At 34.1% G+C, this 22286-nt stretch overlaps 1 protein-coding gene across 51 annotated transcripts in view; it reads right to left on the bottom strand.

The window, feature by feature from the left end:
• map2 (microtubule-associated protein 2) overlaps nt 1-22286 on the bottom strand; it is a 208745-nt gene that overhangs the window by 39766 nt on the left and 146693 nt on the right. For 21 of the 51 annotated variants that reach the window (XM_087266338.1, XM_087266342.1, XM_087266346.1 and 18 more), the window contains exons 5-6: nt 9585-9689; nt 5540-5614 (exon numbers count right to left, since the gene is read on the bottom strand). In XM_087266338.1, coding sequence (XP_087122464.1) covers nt 5540-5614; nt 9585-9689 — 180 coding nt within the window. Of the gene's footprint in view, nt 1-1478; nt 1695-5539; nt 5615-9584; nt 9690-17680; nt 17764-22286 lie in introns of those variants that run through there. The other 30 variants (XM_087266366.1, XM_087266371.1, XM_087266373.1 and 27 more) reach the window with 4 other exon arrangements.

Here is a 22286-nt window from a genome sequence, read left to right as displayed (position 1 = left end):
GGACTGAATTTTTTTTTATTGCATCTTTTATTAACATTAACTATTAAATCACAAAACACATTGAAACAAACCAACAGACAAAGTCTATTTCAACAATACAATGCCCATTTTAAGAATGCTATTCTTAAAATGGGCATTGTATTGTTGAAATAGACTTTGTCTGTTGGTTTGTACTTATTGTTATTATTATTGTTATTATTATAGCTATTATATACATATATATATATATACATATATATATATATATATATATATATATATATACATACATATATACATATATATATATATATATATATATATATATATATATATATATATATATATATATATATATATATATATATATATATATATATATATATATATATATATACATATATATATATATTTATACATATATACATATATACATTATATATGTATATATATATATATATATATATATATATATATATATGTATATATATATATATATATATATATATATATATATATATATATATATGTATATATATATATATATATATATATATATACATATATATATATACATATATATATATACATATATATATACACATATATACATATATATACATATACATACATATATATATATATATACATACATATATACATACATATATATATATATATACATACATATATATATATATATATATATATATATATATATATATATATATATATATATATATATATATATAATAGCTATAATAATAATAATAACAATAAGTAAATAAACAAAATTTAAATACAGTTGAAGTCAAAAATTTTTGCAGTCATTTTTTTTTCGCAAATTTCATTTTTTTATTTTCAAAACTTTACAGTTCTTTATTTTTGTTAGCATTTTTTCCCCAAAATAAAGTTTTTGCTTTGTGATTTTTGGAGATTTGTATTTATTTATTAAGTGCTCAGTACTTTATTTGTTGTTTTCCTTTCTTTTATTTTGCAATTATATATGGCCCTAGATTGACACCATACATATGGTCAATTTGACTATTAGGGCAATTTGAGGTAGAAAGGCTGTATTTTGTCATTTTAATAAACCAACAATATTAGAATAAAATACACATACATGTAATGCAAATCGGTGTCCTACAATTTAGTGTTTTATGTCATTGTATTATTTAAGACTCAACACTTCTAGTGTTAAACAAGCAGCAGGGATTTTGCCTCTAAAAACACACCTGCACAGCACAAACGTGGTGCAAAATCCAAACGACTTGCAATGAACAAGATAAGAAAACAGAAACCACCCCCATAAGACACGCTTCGGTCAGAGTGGGCACGACAACAACACTGACAAAAGACAGAGAGAGACAAGAGAAAGAGAGAGGTGTTGATGCTGAGCTGAAGGAAGAAGAGGATGATGAAAGACAGAGAGAAAGAGAGAGAGAGAGAAAAAAAGGAGGGGAGCAAAGAATGGCAGACAGGAACCATGCGAGGTTCACCTTGGATCTGTCTAAACGCGGCGGCCTGCCCTGGAGGGCGAGAGCCAGAGCGCGTCCACTCAGGGCTGAATAAAGGATGCTCATAGTATTCCTCGTCAGAGTGGTACGGGTCATCCTCAGGCACAGACACTGAGATGGAGGGGGCGAGGAACTTGCACCTCTCGCGAGAGTTTTGGAAGCGGCGGAGAGGACCTGCTTCCTCCTCATCCCCTACATCTACAAATAGACACAAGGAAAAGAACTGCAGGGAAATCTGGACAAAGAGACTGAGACAAAGAGACAGAGGAGAAGGAAGAAAGGGTGGAAGAAGAGATCAAGGGGGAAAGAAGGTGAATCAAGGATATTGTAGGCTGTAATCGAGAGGGGAAGAGAGGTAGAGAGAGAAAGAGAGAAAATAAAACAATAAAGAGAATGTGTACAAAAAGTAAAGACAAAAACAAACACACACACACACACACACACAGAACACAAACAAGAAACACAAAGTGTTGAGAAACACAAAGTGTGGCCGTAGCGGTGCGATGCCATAATCAGAGTTTTATAGGTTTCTATAAAAGTGAGGAAAGTCTACAGTATAACGGATGAAAATAGATCATTTTTAAGTGTCTGCTTAAAGTCAACATGACCTTACACTCAATCCAGACATAAAGATAATAATCCCCCCCATTAACATGCACATCAATTGTTTTACCAATGAATATGTCAGTGAGTGCTTATAAGTGAAGCACATTTGAAGAATTAATAAAAACATTATCAATATGCAATAAAAATATATACAAAAATAGCCTAAACAGAATTAATAATGCATATGGTCAATTTGGAAAGTCTGAAACTGATGGATGGATATATATATATATATATATATATATATATATATATATATATATATATATATATATATATATATATATATATATATATATATATAATTTTTAGATGTCTGTTTAAAGTCAGCATGAATTGACTCTTAATCTAGACAAAGAAATAAACTGATTTTTTCTTTTTTTTTAATGTGAATGTTTGTGATACTTTGTCAAAAAAGGCCTAAATGCAAAATATTGGAAGAAATGAGCATGTTCAAATAAATATTCCATTGTGATATAATGATAACGAAATATCCAATATGGATTCATAAATTAAAAACCAAAAATAGTAAGTTCACAGTACTCACAGATTCGTTTTTATTTAACTTAAATGGTTTGTTGCAATCGGTTTCCTCAAACGGTATGAGTTGCGTAACCTATTACTATTACTTTACTCGGTTGGTTTGAGTTCTCTTCATTTATTGGGGTTTACTGTGCTCAAATTGCTTAAATTTACTCGAATGGATTAAGTTTACAGTATTTATTAGGATTAGTTTTTGAACTTGAATGGTTTGTTGCAAATACATAGAAAATATACTAACTGTAAGAAACTTTAATGTTTCTTATAACTTGTGTGAAAGTACAATGTCAAAACATTGGTGAAATAATGTTTCATTGTCATTAAGAGTATAGCAAATATGTTTATATAAATATGAAATATCACACTTACTCTGACCTGCAAAAATAATGTAAAATTCAAACAGAGTTTATGCGGGTTTCAACAAATCAAATTTAAAATGTAAGACTTTAACGCATTTTTAAGACTATTATTACTAAAATTTCAGACTTTTAAACATTAAAATACTTTTATTAAAATTCATTATTTTTAGCCACATATTTTAAATGTGCAAAACAAGCAAACTCTAGTTGTAAGCATACACGTTTTCAAATTTAACCTTTTAATAAATCTTTTCAAATTTAATAAATCTTTATTGCACTTTTTCATGCTTACAAAAAAAAAACTTTGCCTATTGTCCAAAAAATAGGACTCTCTGGGTATAGGCCTGTTTCCACTGAGTGGTACGGTGCGGTTTGGTACGCTTTTATGGCCGTTTCTACTGTCTATACTGTACCACTTTTTGGGTACCCTTTTGAAAGGGTACCTATTGTAGCACAACAAAAGGGTACCAAAAGGCAGAGCAAGACACGCAGCTGAAGGCTATCGGTTTACAGCGATATGTCATCTGCGAAGATAGGAGAAGAAAAAAAAAAGAAAGTGGCACTTTTAAATCCACAGCCGAGACATTACACCGTAATAGACACATACAATAACAAGCCATGGTCGACCCGAGCTCAAACAAACCCTGTCGTCTTGATGAACAGCCACAAAGCCAAGTAGAAGAGCAGAATCTACCCTGCTTCACTTTTCTACCCGGTTTCACTTTCTTTCATGCGCAAGCTGCGCATCTAATTTGAAATAACAAAATTCTTGAGCTGATGATAATAACGTGCGCAGGATTATTGAAATGCTTCTGACATCAGATTCTTTCAAAAACAGACAAATGCGAGAGTGAAGCACGAAAAAACTAAAGCAAATGATTATTTCAGCAACCTAAAACATGAACAAACTGCCATGTTTAGCTATTATCATCACCTTTTGGACTATTATGAACTCGGAATGACAGATTTTTTCTAACAAGAGGTTACATGTGCTGGTGAAGATTAAAGATACAGATGAGAGGGTTCACCCTATCATTGATCTGCAGTTACAATCAAATCTTGTTCATAGAAACGTTAGTAATGAACATTTATACACAAATATTTATGTGTATAGCTTCTGTTTTGTGAGAAGTGCTTCTCATATGATAGGTTAACAACCTGTACAGCTTTTCTTGGACATTTCCTTGAGTGAGAATGACGTTCACTGAAACTCCACCACGCCCACCATTGGTACCCTTTTGGCAGTGGAAACACAAGCCTGATGAAGGTGACCTGTACTGACCCATACCGTACCACACCTTACTGTATCACTCAGTGAAAACGGGCCATAAGATTACTTCCAAACAAAACAAAGTTGTTCAAATGTAAAAAAAAAAAAAAAAAAAACAGTTTGTAAGTAGAAAAAAGTATGACAACTATTATTTTAAATTGTACTCAATAACACAAGTAACACATTAACCATACTCAAAAAATTACTTCTGCTACTTTCTTCAAACTACTTTTTTAAAAATGAGTAGAAACAACGCAATTTTTAAGATTTTTTTGGGACAACTTAATTGTTATATGTTCAATCCACTTAAATTTGTAAAACGAATCAGTTAACTTTGTGTTGGGACAACATGTAGGAATTGTGTGGAACCCAGCATTTTTCTTTTACGGTATAAATCAATTCGATGTTGACTTTAAGAATCCACTTTATGTGCATTTGGCATTAGTGAAAGTGTTAAAGGCATTCCTGTTCAGTAAAGCACCTTCAGAGAGTAATCTGAGAATGGCATTGACCCATCAGTGGCAGCAGAGACTAACACAGTCAAAACGACGAACGAGCACAAGCCCTCGACATGAACAGCACCTACAGCACAACACAACATGCAAAACTGCAGACGAGGACGCACAGAGGAACTGAGAGAGGTTTGAAACAGTCAACAGATCTCTAAAGAGGGGCTTTGGAGAGAGGATGAGCAGGCAACCTGAATGCAGCACAGTTTCAGTGACAGCCCTGCAAACAACAGCTGGAAGTGAAACAGCGCAGCATTCAGTTCAAAGGTTTCAGGCTTTCATGCAGGGCGGAGTCTGGATCTATGACTGGGCGGGGTGTAAGAAAGGGGGTTGAGATTGATTGGTTAGGAGGACCAGAAAGGGGGGGGGGGGTCACTGTGGCGTGGTTTTTTTTTAAGCTCCCGGAGTTAGCGGTGATGAAGATGAGGCCATGTTTAAGAGCTGGAAATGCCGGATGAGGAAGAGGAGGCTGACTTGAATGATGTCAACAAAGGAGGCACAGTTGTTCCTGCAAACACAACTCCATCAATCTTTGGACCGGCCCCACAGATCGAAGCGGGCATCAGTGAGAAGGGTGAAATCAGCCTGGAAGAGGGGGGACTAGCAGATGTCCTCCCAGTAAAACACCCTCATTTAAGGTCGAAGAGTGACCGGAATACTCATGGGAGGGAACAAAAAATAAAAAGTGTGGTTTTTCAAGTTCTTTCAGTGTGTTTCACACCTCACCTCTTTCCATACACACATGAAGCATGACCCTACCTTGATCCAAAGGCCCGAAATGCTCTGCTGCTGGAGACGGAGGAGGTGAGGGCGGCAGGTTTGCGGAGTCTTCCACTGCAAACAAATAGACAAAGATCAGAGATCAGTACAATGTTTGAGATCAGAACAATGCCGTCCCCAATTGCGGCTATGTTCCAATGCTTATTGTGTTGCATACATAGGATTATTGAGAAGCGGTCGTAGGAGACATTTTGAAAATGCAAGCTTCTAAATTACTTCCTAATTCAATATTTAAGGGTGTTTTCACACCTTTTAATTTTTTTAAATTCGCACCTTAACCAAATTTAAATTGGGTGATTTTATAAGGGTGTGAATTAAAAAAATTATAACAATAATAATATTGTTTTTTCTAGAGAGTCAAGCAATATTCAGGCACAGAATTTAATACTATTATTTTACATTTCACAATAATGAAATGTAAAACAACCCTAAATAGTATTCATTGTATTAATAATTCAGTAGAACTATTCTTCATTAAAGTTACAAATGTACTTTTTGTGTGCGTGAATGCTTTAAACCAGGGGTCACCAATCTCGGTCCTGGAGGTCCAGTGTCCCTGCAGGGTTTAGCTCCAACTTGCCTCAACACACCTGACTGAATGTTTCAAGTATACCTAGTAAGACCTTGACTAGCTTGTTCAGGTGTGTTTGATTAGGGTTGGAGCTAAAATCTGCAGGACACCGGCCCTCCAGCAACAAGTTTGGTGACCACTGCTTTAAACTATCTTGAAATGTCTTTAAAACACAAAGTTTCACTCTGTTATGGTTATATTTTGCAATTACATCACAAATCTATTGTTTTCTCAATTGTTGTGGTGTTCAACTATAATCCCAACATTTTAAATCCTGCGATGTGTCTATTGCATATACACATTTCGATGTTGATGCTGAAATGATATATTGCGCAGCCTTATTCTGGAGTGAATCAACTTTTGGATTACATTTGTATGGCAAAACCAGTAATGAGCAGCAAATGATGAAAAGAAGTAGAGAGAACATGGTTAGGAAATACAAGTTGGCTTTCATGTGCCTTTTTTAAAATCTTATTAATGCACAGTTGCATATAATGTCATATAAAATCACCCCAGTGGGCATCGTTTACAAGAAAAAATACATTCAAGAACAAAAACAGCTATGTATCTTAAAATGCAATTAAACTGCTTATTAAGGGGCACCGGGGGCAAACGGTTTTATAACAATGGATTTCAATGCAAAATTTCCACTCAAAGATATGAATGCATGGTTGTGTGTGTATGTGTGCGTCTTTTCCAAGGATATGCTGAGCAGAGAGGAGTCTGGGTTTAGGATTGGTATGCTGAATACTTTGTCGTCTCTAATCCTTTGAGCTTTTCTGACAGACCGACTCAACATCAAGCGTGTTAGTGCAGAAATCATTATCTAATTTTGCTGACTAATTCCGGAACAGCAAGAGAAACTTGGAGCTACAGATTGCATAAAATTGTTCCCTTTTTCTTTTGAAGTCTGACAAAGCAGCGTGTGAGGCGTTGGACTGCATATGTAATGAGAATGACTGCAAAGGATGACTTGCAATTTAGTAAAACAAAACAAAAAAAAAGATCTAAATGCCATGCTATGCAATTCATTTTTGCTATATTGGCTAAAATAAAGATTTATAAAAATGAATTATCACATTTTTACATGCATTCATAACATTTACTTTCAGCATCATACCATACAGCCAGCACAAAGCCAATGTTAAAGCAAAGTACTGTTGCAACAAACAAATGAACTTTCCAAACCATAAAAACACATCACAGAAAGCATGCAGAACAACCAGGAAGAAAAACAAAGTCCACCTTGCACAGCCATATAAAACAGAGAATGCTCATACACACACACACACACACAAACATAGACTGCGAGAGATGGCCAGGAGCGGTTGAATACAGAAACCAAGCAGAGAGAGGCTTGGACAGGCCAGCTGTCAGGGCAGATATGCCATCATGAAGGAAAAGAAAGTGTGATGTGTGGTGATGCTTTCCACAGATTCGATCCACAGCATGAGGAATGAACTGACACGACGACAATGCTGATCACAAACCACAGGGATAAAACAAGCAAAAGACGTCTCTCCATCTCAATGTCTGACAAATATGAAAATATGTAAACATTTAAAGGAACAGTTCTCCTGAAAATGAATATGAACTGAAAATCTTCTTGGTTTATGAGAAGCAGTGATGTCTGTAGTGTAAAAAGGTTTTAATAAATTAGTTTTAATTCAATAAATTCACAGAAACACTTAATTAATGACCCATTTTTAAATCTTAAAAAATGTGTAATTATAACTTTGTGTAACTTAAAGGTGCAGTAGGTGATTGTCTTCGGAAATATTTACTGTTGTGCTGGTTAAAAGTCTCTTCACATGCCAATAGTGATGATTAAAGTAAATGATCTAAATATATATACATGTACTTTTATATTCTGGGTAAAGCATAAGACTAAAAAATGTTTATCCACTTAAAATTTGTCAGTTTGACAATTGCCATTATTCTGATAAGAAGCCCTAACTGTCTGTAGATTTGTACAACTGTGCAGCCGTTGACGCTGATCCGCCATTTGCGCGTGCACGTCTGCAGTGTTCATGACATCCACACGAAACAGTCATAGAGGTAAAAACAAATGCAGAATCAAAACCTTGTAAAATCCTAAATCAATATTAAAGATACTTTTTCACACTGGAAAAATGACGGCACCATGGCTGAAGTATTTTGTTTATACAGGTAACGTTATGTTTGAAAATTATTTTAGTCACACAAAGTTGATGTAGATTTAGTTGTTTTACAAATGGGTTATATACACAGAAGTGTTGCTCAGCCACTGAAATCTTCCGGTGAAAAATTGATGTTACTATTTTCAATTTCATAAGGGACCTTTTCCAGCATCGATAATGTAGATTTTATTTAGTTTAACAACAAAACATCAGTAAATAGCGCTATTGCACCTAGCCTGCTTTACTGAGGTGAAGTTGCTTTTATATTCACAGTGGTTCATTTGTGAACATTGACAACCTGTGATGCGCTCCCTATATTGTTTACCATGCTACTCTGAATATTCAGTCTGAAATAGCATGCAAGTAATGCTATTTCAGACCGAATGTGTGCGTTCGTTATTTTAGAAAGTGTGGCTTTGAATGGCATTGGTGGGACTGTTTCAAAGATATTATGCTTACCGCTTAGCATTTTGGCAGATCACCTACTGCACCTTTAAGCAGTATATAAAATGCTATGCTTGCGGAATACAATGCAAGTTGTGTTGGATAAAAATGTATGTTAAATGTAAATGTGATCAATTTGTGGTGCTTGCATTCCCATTAACCGTAGAAGTATGCTGACCTTTAAATGTTACAGGAAAAATATGGTAAATGTTCTGAAATATTATCACTAACTTCTTTACATTTTAAAATGCAAAATGGAATTTTCTTTCTGTCACAGAATACCTGAATTTTAAGCAGTATAAATGTTCGATTTATTGGATTTTTAACATACAGTATATCTGTCTTTATTGTTTTTAATGCATCATTGGTGCATAAAAAGTACATTATTGGAAAAATATTGTAAGAAAAAAAATGCTGGTCTAAAACTTTAGAAGATGGCTAAACATTTTCAGATTTAGCCTTTATGTTTAGTGGATGGAAAGAGAGTTTTATAGATTTGTGAATTTAAAATGATATCAATAAAGTTAAGACATTTTTCATTTATAAGTTAACTATTCCTTTAAGGAATATTTGATGTTGCTCTTAATAACCTCGAAGAAATCACTCAGGGCAACAAATAAATTACAAAGTCTACCCAGGATTATGCGTCTATAAACTTCCTCAGTATAAAGTTTAAGCCTTCTGGAAGGGCCTCCAAAAAAAGATTCACAACCTAAACGTTAAAAATGTACCATTTTCACTGCCTTCCATTTATATTTTTCATCTCTGCATTTCTCACCAGCCCCAAAAAAACACTTTTAAGAGTGTGGTCAACCTCCACGTATCCCAGGATGCTCTCCTGCAGGCCTACCTGATGGCAGCCTGACGGCAGTTTCCGGATGCAGCTCCTGCTCTCCCTTCAGTACCGCTACTGCTTCAGCCGTAACCTCCTGCACGATCCGCGCCGACACTTGCTCTGTGCGACACACACACACACACCCTCATATGAGCACGAATACAGCAAAACGTTCACACATACTTTCTCCATAAGTCCAAAGAGGATTTCTTTACACACACTTCTTTAACCACTCAATAAGCCTAACAATGCTCACAAAGAGATACGATGAGCTCGACAAGAGAATGAGACTGAATGACACTGTGAGCAGCTCCGGCATCCCACACAATGTCATACACACACACACACACACACACACACACACAATTAAAGCCCTTAATGATGTTGACAATAAATATTAAACCATTTGAAACAATTTTGACAAGGTCATTCTCAGAGTTAAACAAACACAGACCACTACAAGCAACAGAAGTGTTCATGTCAACGCTCATGAAATGATCATCAAGGTTGAGGTAAATACACCATTTCAATGTAACTTTTTGTATTTTAATATATTCTAAATTTTTATTAATTCAAGTGATTGTTGAGCCATGATTTTAATCTTTAGTGTTAGATGACTCATTATCAGAAATTATTCTAATGTATTGATTTGTAGTCGAGACAAAGATACAGTAATGAAGTGCAATTGGTTCAACTCTGCAGCTAGAATAGCTGATCAGGGGTCAGTTTCTGAAAATCATCGTTAGCCAACTAAGGTCGCAAGTTCTGCTGTTACAAACATAGTTTGTTGGTTTGACGTTTCCCAAATCCATTGCTCCAATGAACATTCGCAAACTTGATTGCAACTACATTTCTAGAGCTGTAGTTAGAAACATAGTTCCTGGTTGTATTCTATTCCCAGTTATCCCAGTAATAACATTAAACTGAATCATTTTATTTCAGTTGTCTTTTTTGTAGCTAAGCAATAAAACAAACGGTTACATTATATTTGAAATGACAGTTCTTCCTCTCTTCTCAGATGGGATGGTGGGCCAAATCAAAGGTTACCATGGGCCAACTTTGGGCATCTCTAACATAAAGGAACACTTAATAAGGCTCATTTTACAAGTCCCCTAGAGTTACACACACGAGTTTTAACAGTTTTTAATCCATTCAGCTCAGCCAATCTCCCAGCCTGGTGGGAAGACTTTTAACTTAGCTTAGCATAAATCATTAAATTGAATTAGACCAGTAGCATAAAACTGACTCTTCTGTGCAGTGCCAAAGTGTACTAAGAAAATGAAACGCTGCCATTTTCTAGGCCGATAATTCTAGGAACTATACTATTATTACTTTTATATTACACAGCACCTGAAAATAGCTTCAAGCTAGGTAACTTCACACTTGACCACCTGCTTGCACAGGAGGTGTGTGATTTTTTTTTTCTTTTCTGGTACTGTCGTGTAGAGTGCTGCTCTTCAGTCCGGAGATTGACAAGCCCTGGACTACACTATCCATTACTGAAGAACATGATACTGTATGTGGACAGAGACCTGATACAAAGTTTACTTTAGTGATTAAATTATTTGGGTTAAATAATAGACACGTTTGACATCAAACTGGGGAAAACCTGAGACAAGTCATTTAATTAAAATTTTTTTTTTATTATTGATCACTTTTCACTTTAGTAAAGAAACACTGTTACAGAATACATATGAAATATCAGCAGCTAGACAACCCTGTATTAAATACATTATTAAATTTAGTCTGCAGTTTGCCTAAATAATATTTCATACCAAATAAAGTGAACTTCTAGCATGTAATTCAGTCTTATCTCTGTCCTTTTAGAGCATATTAATTTAAACCTCCGACTCAGGGCACATAAAACTAAGGAAAACACTCTCAACAGTGAACACGGCAAGAAAATTGGCAGCGCTTTGAGCGAGTAAATTGTCATGGAAACAGCAGATTGGGAAGGTATAAGAGGAGACTGAAACCGATTAAGCAGCGGGCGGAAAACAGCCCACGGATTGGCTGGCAACACGCGTCCAGGGATAGCTTTCACTTTAAAACAGCGCTATTAAAAGTAACTCGCAGCTCTTTAAGACACTAACACACTTGCTGCTTTCTTTCCACACATCTGAGATGAAGAGATGAATTTCAGTGGCATCAATAGTCTGATTTTAACTTCACGAATGGCCATCATCTATAGCTGATCCTTGCCAAAGGCAGCACTTAAAAACAAATGTGTAGGCACTGTGTAGGAGTATGCTTTATACGTGTCCCAAAACCTCAACAAGCCATAGCAGAATGCTCAATCTTTGTTGTATTTGCAATATTAATCGCATAACATGCAGACACGAGACAAGACTTTCCCGTTTAATCGAAGCTGATCAGCTAACATGTGCTCAGACACGAGGCTGACACATTAGCACCGACGGAGAAAAACATTGCAGCAAGGCTTACGTCAAAGCTTTCTGAAGAGATGCGAAGTGATTAAGGGCCATTTGCTACTCCCACTCTCTCTCCAGTGCAAACAGACTGCATGATGGGAGTCAGCAATGCATCGCTTTTGTTTCTTGTGCACTTTTCAGGCACAATTTCCACCCACCTTACAGCCCCAGCTTCCGCCCACCCACTCGAACACACACACACCAACACACACTGAAAAGAAAAAGAGTTTTGTTCAGATCCCATTAGAATAACGTTCACCCACGCAGACTCAAGTTCACGGTACACCATCAACTCGCGGTCAGACTTAGACCAGAGGAGAGCCACATTAAATAGTTCACTCTAAAATTACAATTCGGCCTTTTTCACTTATGTTGTTCCAAACAGATTTTATGTTTTTTAGAATAATAACTTGGTTGCTCTAACTTAAAAGCAGCATTAAAGTATCATAAAACTAGCACACAAATCATTTGGACAAGTTTTTTGAGGTTATACAATAGCCTTATGTGATGAACAAAACAAAAATGTAAGCCGTTATGTGCGGAACATCTTCTCTTTTGTTGAGAAGATTCTTTTTTAAACTTGTTTGGAGTACTAGATCAACCCTTTCATTAAAAAAAGATTCAAGCCAGTCCCAGAATCACTTTTTTTATCTTTATAAACACTTACTCTATAAGTAAATATCCACAAATGTTAGAATGTTTATAAAATACATGTTTTATACTAAGGGCTCTACCATACACCTGGCACAATAAGGCGCAAGATGTGTTTTTCATGATTTGTTGCTATTTTTAGACCAGCACAACCCTAATTTTTCCACTTTGCGCCACGTTGTTTAAATAGTAAATCTATGTGCGCTGCTTTGTGGACTCATGGGTGTTCTGATCTAGAAAGAAGGTGTGTTAAGGCACATCGTTGGCATGTTGCTATTTTAAAGAACTAAAATAGACAGCGCAACTAACCAGCTGGAAGCAGGTCTAAAATCCAGCACAGAGCATGTTAGTTGTGCGACTTAAATGCTTACAAATTGCTTAGTACACACAAAGTACAACAATACCTTTACAAATGAAATAAAATAAACTGATTAATATAATACAACAAATGGGGGGGGGGTCAGTTTATTCATGACAAATTACAATTGTATAATGTTATTATTATTAGCAGTTATATTTATTATATGCACATTTCTATTTGTTTTAATAAAAACAAGCTTAGATTTGTCCATCTGTCGGGTTTTGGAGAAGTATGCATCACCATATATTGCATAAGAATAGGATGTGTGTTTGGATAAAATTCAGTTTTTTGACCACACTTCGTTATTATTGATTCATTTATTTATTTGCTGGAAATTAGAACTGAATTTAAAAATTGTTTGGAAACAAACTTTTGCGCTTAAAAAACAAAATTAAATATGTAGGCTAATGGATGTCTTCAGTGGAGTGCATACAACACCATTTACTTATCCAGGAAAGTAAAGGAGTAAAATGTAGTGTAAAAGTAAAAAAAAGTCATGAGAAAGTAAAGAGGCCAAATGAAAAAGGCTCTTTCTTTATCCTTTTCCACTTACGAATTATGTTATGTAAATAGCAAATGTGCCATGGCGTGACGCAACTGACGCTTAATGGAAATGGGAGCTGAGACTCTGATTGTTTTAATGTACGTTATGCTCAAAACACTCCCATAACTCATTAAGAATAATCATGACCCTGTATGCACCTTGGTGCAAACGGTGTTTTTCAGTCCTTAAAGTTCCATCCATATAAAAAATGATGTGGATTCAAACACAATAAATGCGTGTGTGTGTGTTGTTATTATTAAGATGATATGTACTCCATATCTAATAAGCGTTTTCTGTACAACTTACACAGAATTGAGCAAATACATTCTTTATAAGTTTCCCATTGAAAAACAACAATCTGAATGACTGCTGAACAGTACCCCAAAGCGTCCGTGTCGGGGCGCTGACTATAAGGTTAATGCATTTGTGCCATGCGCTTTAGACTTTGCGCCTTGATTGTTAAAACAGAGCCTAAAAAGTTTAAGAGTATGACTAAGCATAACCTAAAAGTAAACTTTTTTTTGGTTAGTTTATGTAATACATGCTTTGGTCATTATGTATTTATTTTTAATTACATCTAGTTTAATAATAAAACATATTTAAGTTTTCAGTGTTTTGAAGGTGTATTATGACCTATAGTATCCTCTGATTAGCTATTTCAGATGTTACTGTAGGTCAAACTATACAAACTGCATCTAATTTGACTTTACTTTAAGGTTATATGCAGATACAAACACATATTTTACGAGAAAATCATATTGTAAACACTTACGATGTCTATCTGTAATTGTAATCAATTTTTTTCTCACATAGACTGATTGGCATGATTATGCATTCACAACAGTATGAACTGTAGGGTGGTCAAATGCATATTTATATTATCAATTATTTTAATTATTGGTGGTTCATTCCACTGTGGCCACCCCTGATTAATAAGTGAACTATTTTTCAAAGCTGACCCCCCCATATATCTTGTTTTGACATCCTTCAGGGAGGATCAAGCGTTAATTAGGGGGTCATCCCCCAATCCCCCCTGTAATTTGCACTCTGAGAGTAAGTCTAAGAGTATAGCATCATTATCTGTAAAAGTTTAAATGTAAATATACACAATCAAACCAAGAATTTATTGACCTTATTCTATACGAACGAGTTGGCGCAGCCTTTTGATTCTTTTTGGCTTGAGACTTCCGGTCTCGTTCATTTCCATTGATTTGTAGATGTTAAAAACATCTGGTTATGCTGCTTGATGTTGCAAACTAATGCTTTCTTGTGCCAACACAAATCTACAAAGTCAACACATATAAGTGGAGTAAACATTAAACAATTAAGTTGCCCCCAAAAAATCTTAAGAGTTGTGTTGCTTGTTTCATCTCATTTTAAATAAGTAATTTAAACAATTTAAACAAAAATATGGCATAATTTAAAGGACTGTACCCAAGCATGTGATGTCACTTCCTCTGGTGGAAAATTCAGGAAGGCATGCAATTTTGGTAACACTTTATTTTGATGATTTAAGTATTAGTAGACTGTCTGCTTAATATGGGCTGATACTGCTCCAACAGACATTTAACCGACAACAAGAATCTTTGCAAGTACATGTCAACTTACACTAACCCCAACCTTAAAGTCTACTTATAATCTAAAGAGAACTTGTTGGCATGTAGATGCATGGTAACTTCAATTCAACAAACGGACCATCAAAATAAAGTGTGACCGTATTTTTTTTTTTGTCATTAATTTGTACCAATAGTAGACTTATATGTCAACCCTATTATTCTGATATTTCAATAACTTTCTCACTCACTTTTTCAAAATATGACGTGTATATGCATATTTGCAGTTGAAATCAAAATTACTAGCCCACTTGTGAAATTTTAATACTTTCTCAAATGTTTCCCAATTGTTGTTTAATAAAGAAAGAAAACTTTCACAGTAGATCATGTAATATTTTTTCTTCTAGAAAAAAAATCTGGTTTCTTTTAGTTTAGCTGGAATAAAAGTAGCTTTTTATTTTTTTAAATATCAAAAAAACTGGGATTTTTTTTGATTGGCTACAGAACTAACTAGGGATGTCCCGAACAGGTTTTTTGCCTTTGAGTCCGAGTCATATGATTTGGAGTATCTACTGATACCGTAACCCAATTCGATACTTCTATAATATATAAAGAATAAGGAAGAGTGAAGAAACAGATCCAGGATGTTCCCTATTTATTATTTAACTTACCTTATTTTAACATTTAACAACTCCGTTAACAAACAAAGCACTTCTGTGAGGTAGCTTGAACAATCAAGTAATACTCTAACTAACATCAATTCTTCACCTTTGGACATCAGGGAAACAGTAAATATAAAAAAAACTCTAATATAAAAACAGAGAACCTCAACTTTAAATACCCGGTAGGTAATGCCAAGTTTACATATCTCACAGTTTGCTATGGCAATGTCGTAATCAACTTTATAATAGCTCTAGATCACAGACATACTTGTGCTTTCTGCTTTCTGTGTTCTACTTTGCCGGCATTTAACCAATAGCATCTCTGCAACAAAGTGATGTCATGCCGCATGCGTTGCTGTTTCTGTGTGAAGTCAAGAAAGAAGTCTAACTCTGTGCCACCACATAACTAGGTAACATCCAATTCTGAAACCACGTGAACGGGCCCGATTTCCAATCTGGATCTGGACATATAGAACTAACCACTGTTGTCCAATGGCTTGCCAGAATATTAGGATGATTATATATTATTAATAATAACTAAATTGTGCTTTGTCTCTCCAGTGCTTTCATCTATAAATATAGCTGCTGAAAAATCTAACAAACTGCATTATTTCATGAAAAAAAAACGTTTACAATGAAATATGAATTTGAAATAACAATATACATAAACTGATCTTGACAGCCAATTACTGCATGACTCAGCAGGAGGGCAGAGAATATGAAATGACCAGAGACCGAGCAAATCGATTCACTTATACATATTTAGCTCTCTCTCACTCTCGTAGTCGTTCCCAGACAAAACAAACAAATATATGTAAATAAATGACCAGTCATTTCTCTATGCGTCTGTACACCTCTCCCTCTTTCTCTCCCTCTCTCTCTCCTCAACCACCTACTCCAATCATACACCATATACAGTTAAAGTCAGAATTATTAGCCCCCCTGATATATTAGCCCCCCTCTATTTTTTCCCCAATTTCTGTTTACCGGAAAGACGATGTCAACACATTTCTGAACATAATAGTTTTAATAACTCATTTCTAATAACTGATGTATTTTATCTTTGCCATGAAGACAGTACATATTTTACTAAATATTTTTTAAGACACTACCATACAGCTCAAAGTGAAATTTAAAGGCTTAATTAGGTTAATTAAGTGGGTTAGGGTATTTAGGCAACTTATTCTATAACGATGCTTTGTTCCATAGACAATTGAAAAATAAAATTGCTTAAAGAGGCTAATAATTTTGACTTTAAAATGTTTTTAAAAAAAAATAAAAACTGCTTTTATTTTAGCTGAAATAAAACAAATAAGATTTTCTCCAGAAGAAAAAATATTATCAGACATACTGTAAAAATGTTCTTGCACCTTTAAACATCATTTGGGAAATATTTAAAAAAGAAAAAACAATTCAGAGGAGGACTTATCATCAGCACTGTCACTACAGGTTGACTTTCAGTACAAACCTGGCCAGTCTTTTGTGTCTGACAGATGTGCTGGTGCGTCTGGCCAGCATCCCCCCTCTCTCCCCCCCTCTGTGTGTCTGTCCACACCCGTCTGCAAAAGATGTGCTCAGATTGCTGATCAGCACACAATAGCTCACATCCCAGAGACATCAGGCATAATACCCACAAAAGTAGAACAAACACAACCAAGCACATGCTAAGATAAATATATTGCACTGCACAGATCGGTTGTTTAGTCCTTTTCCTCTTCAGACACGGTTGAAATGAAAGTCAACATGTTTCATTTTCAGCAAACATGCAACACAGTCAGCTCAGGGTTTTACTGTATCACTCCACAAGTGCAAACACACCATGAGCCTGTTATTTAGACCAGGGTTACCACTTTAGCTAAAGAGACACTGTCTGTCTGACCAACCTATTAGAAAAATCAAAGCCCTTACCTAAAAGTGCAGAGCCGGTTTTGTGGTTGTCTGAAGGCAAACGCTTCCCTGTGCACTCTTAGTCGTGTCTGCCTGCCAAAAGCAAGCCGGTGCGGGAGGAGAGGGGGGACGGCTGGCACTCCATGCCAGGACTCCCCCGCCAAAGAGCAGAGCCGTTGCCACAGCAACACACAGCCTGGGCCCGATGTGAACGGTCTCCCAGCATGCCTCGGCTGAGGGTTCTGCCGCCCTCGGAGTGTGACTGACACACAGCCGTATCTCACACACTATCTGCATCTGTGCTGCTAGCTCAGGGTTTCTCTGTTATCAGTGGATCAGATAGACGGGGCTTCATCGAAGATACTAGGTTAATGCTTTAAGGTTGGGTTTGTGTTAGGTATCATGAACAAACTGAAAAGAATTGTTATTGAATTTATTAATGTAGGGTTATCAGTGTCAGTAAATTAAGAGATTTTTAAATGAATCACTTTGCTCTGTTACTGGATATTTCATATTCTCTTTCCTCCTGGTTTGACAATGTTTTAATTGGCTGTGAAGACCAGATTTTGTAATTTGTTATTTCCAGTTGTATAACACCAACTAAATAAAAATATTCTATAAAAAAAGAAGTAGAAAGAAGTAGAAAGAAGTAGAAACAAACAATAAATAAAAATGAGAACGGTTAATGACTGATTAAAGTTGAAATTAAAAATTAAATTATATTAAATTTAAAAATATTAAATTAAATTAAATTGAGTTAAATAAAAAAAATAATTAAATAAATTTAAATTTACTGAAACCACACTTAATTAAATAAAACTAAATTAAATTAAATATAGAATAAAAATTAAATAAAATGATAATAAATAAAATTAAATTAAATAATAAAATTAAACTAAACTACACATCACATTAAATTGAACTAAATTAAATTAAATTAAGCAAAATTAAATTAATTAATAAAAACTATTTAATTAAAACTAAACAACACAAAATAGAATAAAATAAAAGTAAATAAAATAAAATAAATTAACATTTTATTTAATTAAATTAAATAATAAAACTAATTAAATTACACTTAACTACACAAAGTAAAATAAAAAAATAAATAAAACAAAAATTAAAATAAACTAAATAAATCAAATAACAAAATTAAACTTAACTAAAATAAACTAAATTAAATTAAATAAAAAAGTTGAATAAAAAACTTAAATACAACTAAATTAGATAACAAAACAAAATAAAAAAGTAATTAAATAAAATAAAATAAAATATTAAAACAAAAAAAGTTAAATTAAACTAAGCTGCGCTACACTTCACTAAATTAAACAAATCAAAACACACAAAATAAAATTATATTAAATTAAATTAAATTAAAAATGTAATTAAATTAAATTATAAATTAAATTACTACTAAACTAAATTTATTAAAATTTAACTAAACCAAATTAAATTAAACTAAATTAAATTAAATAAAAAATTTTATTAAATAATAAAACAAAATAACACAAAACAAAATTAAATTAAATTAAATTAAATTAAAACTAGATTTCAAACAATAAACTGTGAAACAATTAAAATTTAATTGCAATGAATTAATTCACGCAAAACCTAAAAAAAAGTAATGAGTAAAAAAAATTATAATCTGTAAAAAAAATTAAAAAAAATAATATTAATAAGGTATGGGTTTATCCAAAATGCTAATCTTTATTTTATTCTATAAAGGTCAAGTAATATTTAATTAAAGTTTAAAATAAAATAAAAAATATTGTATTTAAAATATACTTCTGAAACATTGTAATGTTAAGTCTTCTGAAGTTAAAACATCACTGTGTTGTTTAAAAAATAAATATAACACCTTTAAAATATGACACCTTTTTAAATATATTATATATTTATATATTTGAATGCTCTATGACAGGGGTCACCAATCTCGTTCATGGAGGTCCGGTGCACTGCAAGGTTTAGCTCTAACTTGTCTAAACCTGCCTGGGTGTTCAAGTATACCTAGTAAGACCTCGATTAGCTTGTTCAGGTGTGTTTGAATAGGGTTGGATCTAAAATCTGCAAGACACCGGACCTCAAGGAACAAGTTTGGTGATCCCTGCACTATGGCAACAACTTTATTTAAAAAAAAAAATCCCAAAAATATGAAATAATAATAATAATAATGCCACTGAAAAACATTTATTTCTCTAACAAGCAGGATTAAATAGCTTATTTATTTACTTCTTCCCCTGCTTTGCACTTTTCCAGGACACCACACTTTTCAGTCCAGTCACTATAACTCAAGCCAGCAGCTGCCTCAGCGTGCTCTCTGTCTCTCTCTCTCTCTCTGTCTCTCTCTCTCTCTGTCTCTCTCTCTCTCTCTCTCTCTCTCTCTCTCTCTCAAGTGTCCTATTCTTTATGCAAAGCAATGTCATATGTCGTGCTGTCAGTCTCTCAGTCTAGCGCCTCTTGTGTGTCTGAAGGGCCCTTGTGTGTGTTGGTCTTGCCAATGGCCCTTGGCTCAAAAAAAGCATCACCATCACAGAGTCAGAGAGAAACAAATTTTAGGGAAGCTCCTACTCTCCACAGGGAAACAAAAACATATTGAGCAGCATTGTTTTTAAAAATGAAAACACAGCATCATTACTCACCAAGCTAAAAGACATCTAAACATAGACATCCTGGCTACAAACAAAGCTAGATTTGGGCTGTTTCAATAGTCATCCAATAGTCGTCAGTCAATAGTCCAAAACTAGAAATAAAATAGACATTTACATATGTAGTCATTCATTCCTATCTATTTGATGACTGGTCGGTTGTTGGACGTCTATTAGATTCACCCTGACAGCCTACATTAGTTATTTTTACATGTCTATAAGACATCTATTAAACACAAACAAATGTTTTCTGGGTAATTAAACACGCAGATGCATGCAAAAGGAACAAGTTATTCTCTTGGCGCACAGAGATTTATAACTGCAGGTTTGATAATATGAAGCGCATGAGTGATGCTAACACAATCCCAACTGAAGGATCATTAGCATTAGCATCGTGAGGTCCATATCCATCACTTGCTGTCAGCGAATGGCAGACTGATGCGTTCTGCCAGGCTTTATGCTGTATTAAGTATTTATGAAGATGGCAAGGGAACTGTCATGAGAGGACAGAGATTACTGAAACACTGGGGATTTCATATTAAAATGCTAAAAAAAAAAAACTGAATCTTAACTTCTGTCCACTTAACTATCAGCAGTGACGTATAGTATCTGTCATGGCCTATAGTGAACAGTATATTAATAGTAAACAAAATAAATAGACTTTAACAACATTCTTGAAACTATAGAGGAATTCCCAATAGAAGCAATGACAATGTTCAGACAAAAGCTTTAGAAAGCTGAGAAAGTGTTTCAAGTGCTCTTAAAAGAGATCATATCATAAATATCACAAATATCCATCCTCTTATCTTTTAAGATGAAAGAGCTGAATATCAAACATAACACTGCTTACTAACCCTACAAAGAACAGTAAATAAATCAACAGAAACGGCTTGTGATAAGAAACAGTCATATTCAAAATATGACAGGAATATGGCTGAAATTCCTTTAAGCACTTTGCCAAAAAGAGAACCTGAAACTGTATTTTGTTTAAATAAGTTGTTTTAAAACATTCCTGTAGACATTCTGTCATGGATTTTACCTAAATGTATTTAATGATATAGACAAATGTGCACACACACTAAATTAAATAGATTCTAATGGCATTCTTGGAATTAAAGGGGAATTCCCAATAGTGTAGCCATGAAAATGTTCAGACAAAGGCTTTAGAAAGCTAAGAAAGTGTTTCAAGTGTTCTTAAAAGGGATTATATCATAAGGAATTCAACATTCTGGATAAAAAGCTGGATATCAAAACATAACACTGCTGAGTAACAGTACAAAGAACAGAGAAGTTGGTAAAATAAATAACAAAAAAGGCTTGTGGTGGAAAAACAGTCAAATAAATCAAAATATGACTGGAATATGTCTGAAAATCCTTGACACACTAGGCGAAAAAGAGAAACTAAATCTATTTTGTTTAAATAAGTTATTTAAAAAATGTGCACACAAACTAATTACAAAATTAATTAAATAGATACTAACAACTTTCTTGAAAATATAGAGGAATTCCCAATAGTGAAGCAACGGCAATGTTCAGACAAATAATTTAGAAAGTTTTTTTTTTTAAGTGTTTCAAGTCCTCTTAAAAGGGATCATATCATAAGGAATCCGACATCCCCTGATCTTTTAAGATGAAAGAGTTGAATATCAAAACATAACACTGCTTAGTAACAGCAGGGCTTGACATTATCACCCACCAACCCGCCAAATGCAAGTAGATTTTTAGCAGTGGTGGGAAAGACAGACACTCCCACTAGCCACTTTGGCTGGTTTAAAAATAATTTTCCTGTATAATAATTCTTAAAAGCAGAGTTTGACAATAAGGATGGACCAATATGCATGCAAAGGTTATCCTAGAATTTGAGAAGCAAAACGACTGACAAAAATAATTGCATTCACACAAGCAATAGAAAGCAGGTGATTACCAAATGAGAGGATGATCACTTGCGCTAGCTGAGGTAAGGCGCACTCTCGTTTTCTTGC

This window comes from Danio rerio, chromosome 9 (genome assembly GCF_052040795.2).
Source record: "Danio rerio strain M-AB ecotype USA chromosome 9, GRCz13ab, whole genome shotgun sequence".
Taxonomy (NCBI): Eukaryota; Metazoa; Chordata; class Actinopteri; order Cypriniformes; family Danionidae; genus Danio; species Danio rerio.
The sequence above is the reverse complement of the archived record's forward strand: the minus strand, read 5'-3'. Positions and strand labels throughout refer to the sequence as shown.